The 1,133-nt window shown below is 34.9% G+C and overlaps 1 protein-coding gene across 1 annotated transcript in view; it reads left to right on the plus strand.

Annotated features, from left to right (window-relative positions):
- The window catches only part of LOC107578069 (glutaminase kidney isoform, mitochondrial-like), a 6,833-nt gene extending 6,042 nt beyond the window's left edge, over positions 1–791 (plus strand). Inside the window, exons 9-12 of the mRNA XM_016264062.1 lie at positions 28–89; positions 185–261; positions 361–424; positions 504–791. Of these exons, the coding sequence (XP_016119548.1) occupies positions 28–89; positions 185–261; positions 361–424; positions 504–663 (363 nt within the window). The 3' untranslated portion in view covers positions 664–791. The remainder of the gene's footprint in view (positions 1–27; positions 90–184; positions 262–360; positions 425–503) is intronic.
- Positions 792–1,133: the final 342 nt, after the last annotated feature.

The following is a 1,133-nucleotide window of genomic DNA, read 5'->3' on the forward strand; positions in this document are numbered from 1 at the left end:
CTTTATTCTCTTTATTTGGTGTTTTAGAATAAGTCAGTGGTGAATCTGATGTTTGCAGCCCACAGTGGAGATGTCTCAGCTCTGAGAAGGTCATTTTATACAGTTTATGTCTTTATTACTGCATATTTTTGAGTGCTACCGAAATATAGATTACTTACTGCCCACTTCCTCCATTGTTCCTCAGGTTTGCCCTTTCATCCATGGATATGGATCTGAAGGACTATGACTCTCGTACACCTCTTCATGTAGCTGCTGCAGAGGGTAAAATCGTTTTCTGTAAACTTAAAAGAATCTTTTAGTCCCAAACATGATTTGTTTAATCATAAGTTTAATTTGTCATCTGTTTTTCCTCTGTTTTAGGTCACATGGATGTTGTGCTATTTCTCATGCAGTCCTGCAGAGTCAACCCTTTTGTGAAAGACCGGTACAGAGCCCCGTTTCTTTATACGGTTACCTTCAGCTTCATCCGTTTGGTGATAATTAACCTCATATCTCTTATTCAGGTGGGGAAATATTCCTCGGGACGATGCCATGCAGTTCGGCCATGAGGATTTGGTGAAGATCTTGGAAGAATATGAGCAGAAATACATTCAAACATCTCAGACTGACGCAGAAGACCGTAGTCATCAATCCAAATGTTCGTCTCTGGAGGGACGAGTGTGATCTGCTGTGAATGTAACCAACTTTAGGAATAAAGATCATGTCATCAGATATTAAGAAAATAAGAGCACATTTACGGAAATATCTCTCTACAGAGATTTTTTTTTATTTTGATGTGTAAATATGAGATTTTTGTACATAATTTGTGTTACATATTTTTTTTTTTTAGCTTGGCATATTCTCTTGGAAGCTGTCATGGTGTTATATATATATAATATATATACAGTATAAGGAGAGTGTAAAGTATTTGTGACTAATAAACAAAACCAACAGATTCTTAAGCTTATAGCATGTTTATGAAGCCACAATATAGAAACATTTTAAAAAGAGGTTTGCAACTATGTTCAAATATTGTAATTTAAACAACATAAATAGTGTTTTCACTGAAATGTAAAGTATATACAATTCTCTATTATAATGCCCTCTATATGTAAAATATAAATCTATAACCCAACAACCGTCTAGAACAACCT

Source organism: Sinocyclocheilus grahami, unplaced genomic scaffold, assembly GCF_001515645.1.
Source record: "Sinocyclocheilus grahami isolate Dianchi unplaced genomic scaffold, SAMN03320097.WGS_v1.1 scaffold8645.1, whole genome shotgun sequence".
NCBI classification, from domain to species: Eukaryota; Metazoa; Chordata; class Actinopteri; order Cypriniformes; family Cyprinidae; genus Sinocyclocheilus; species Sinocyclocheilus grahami.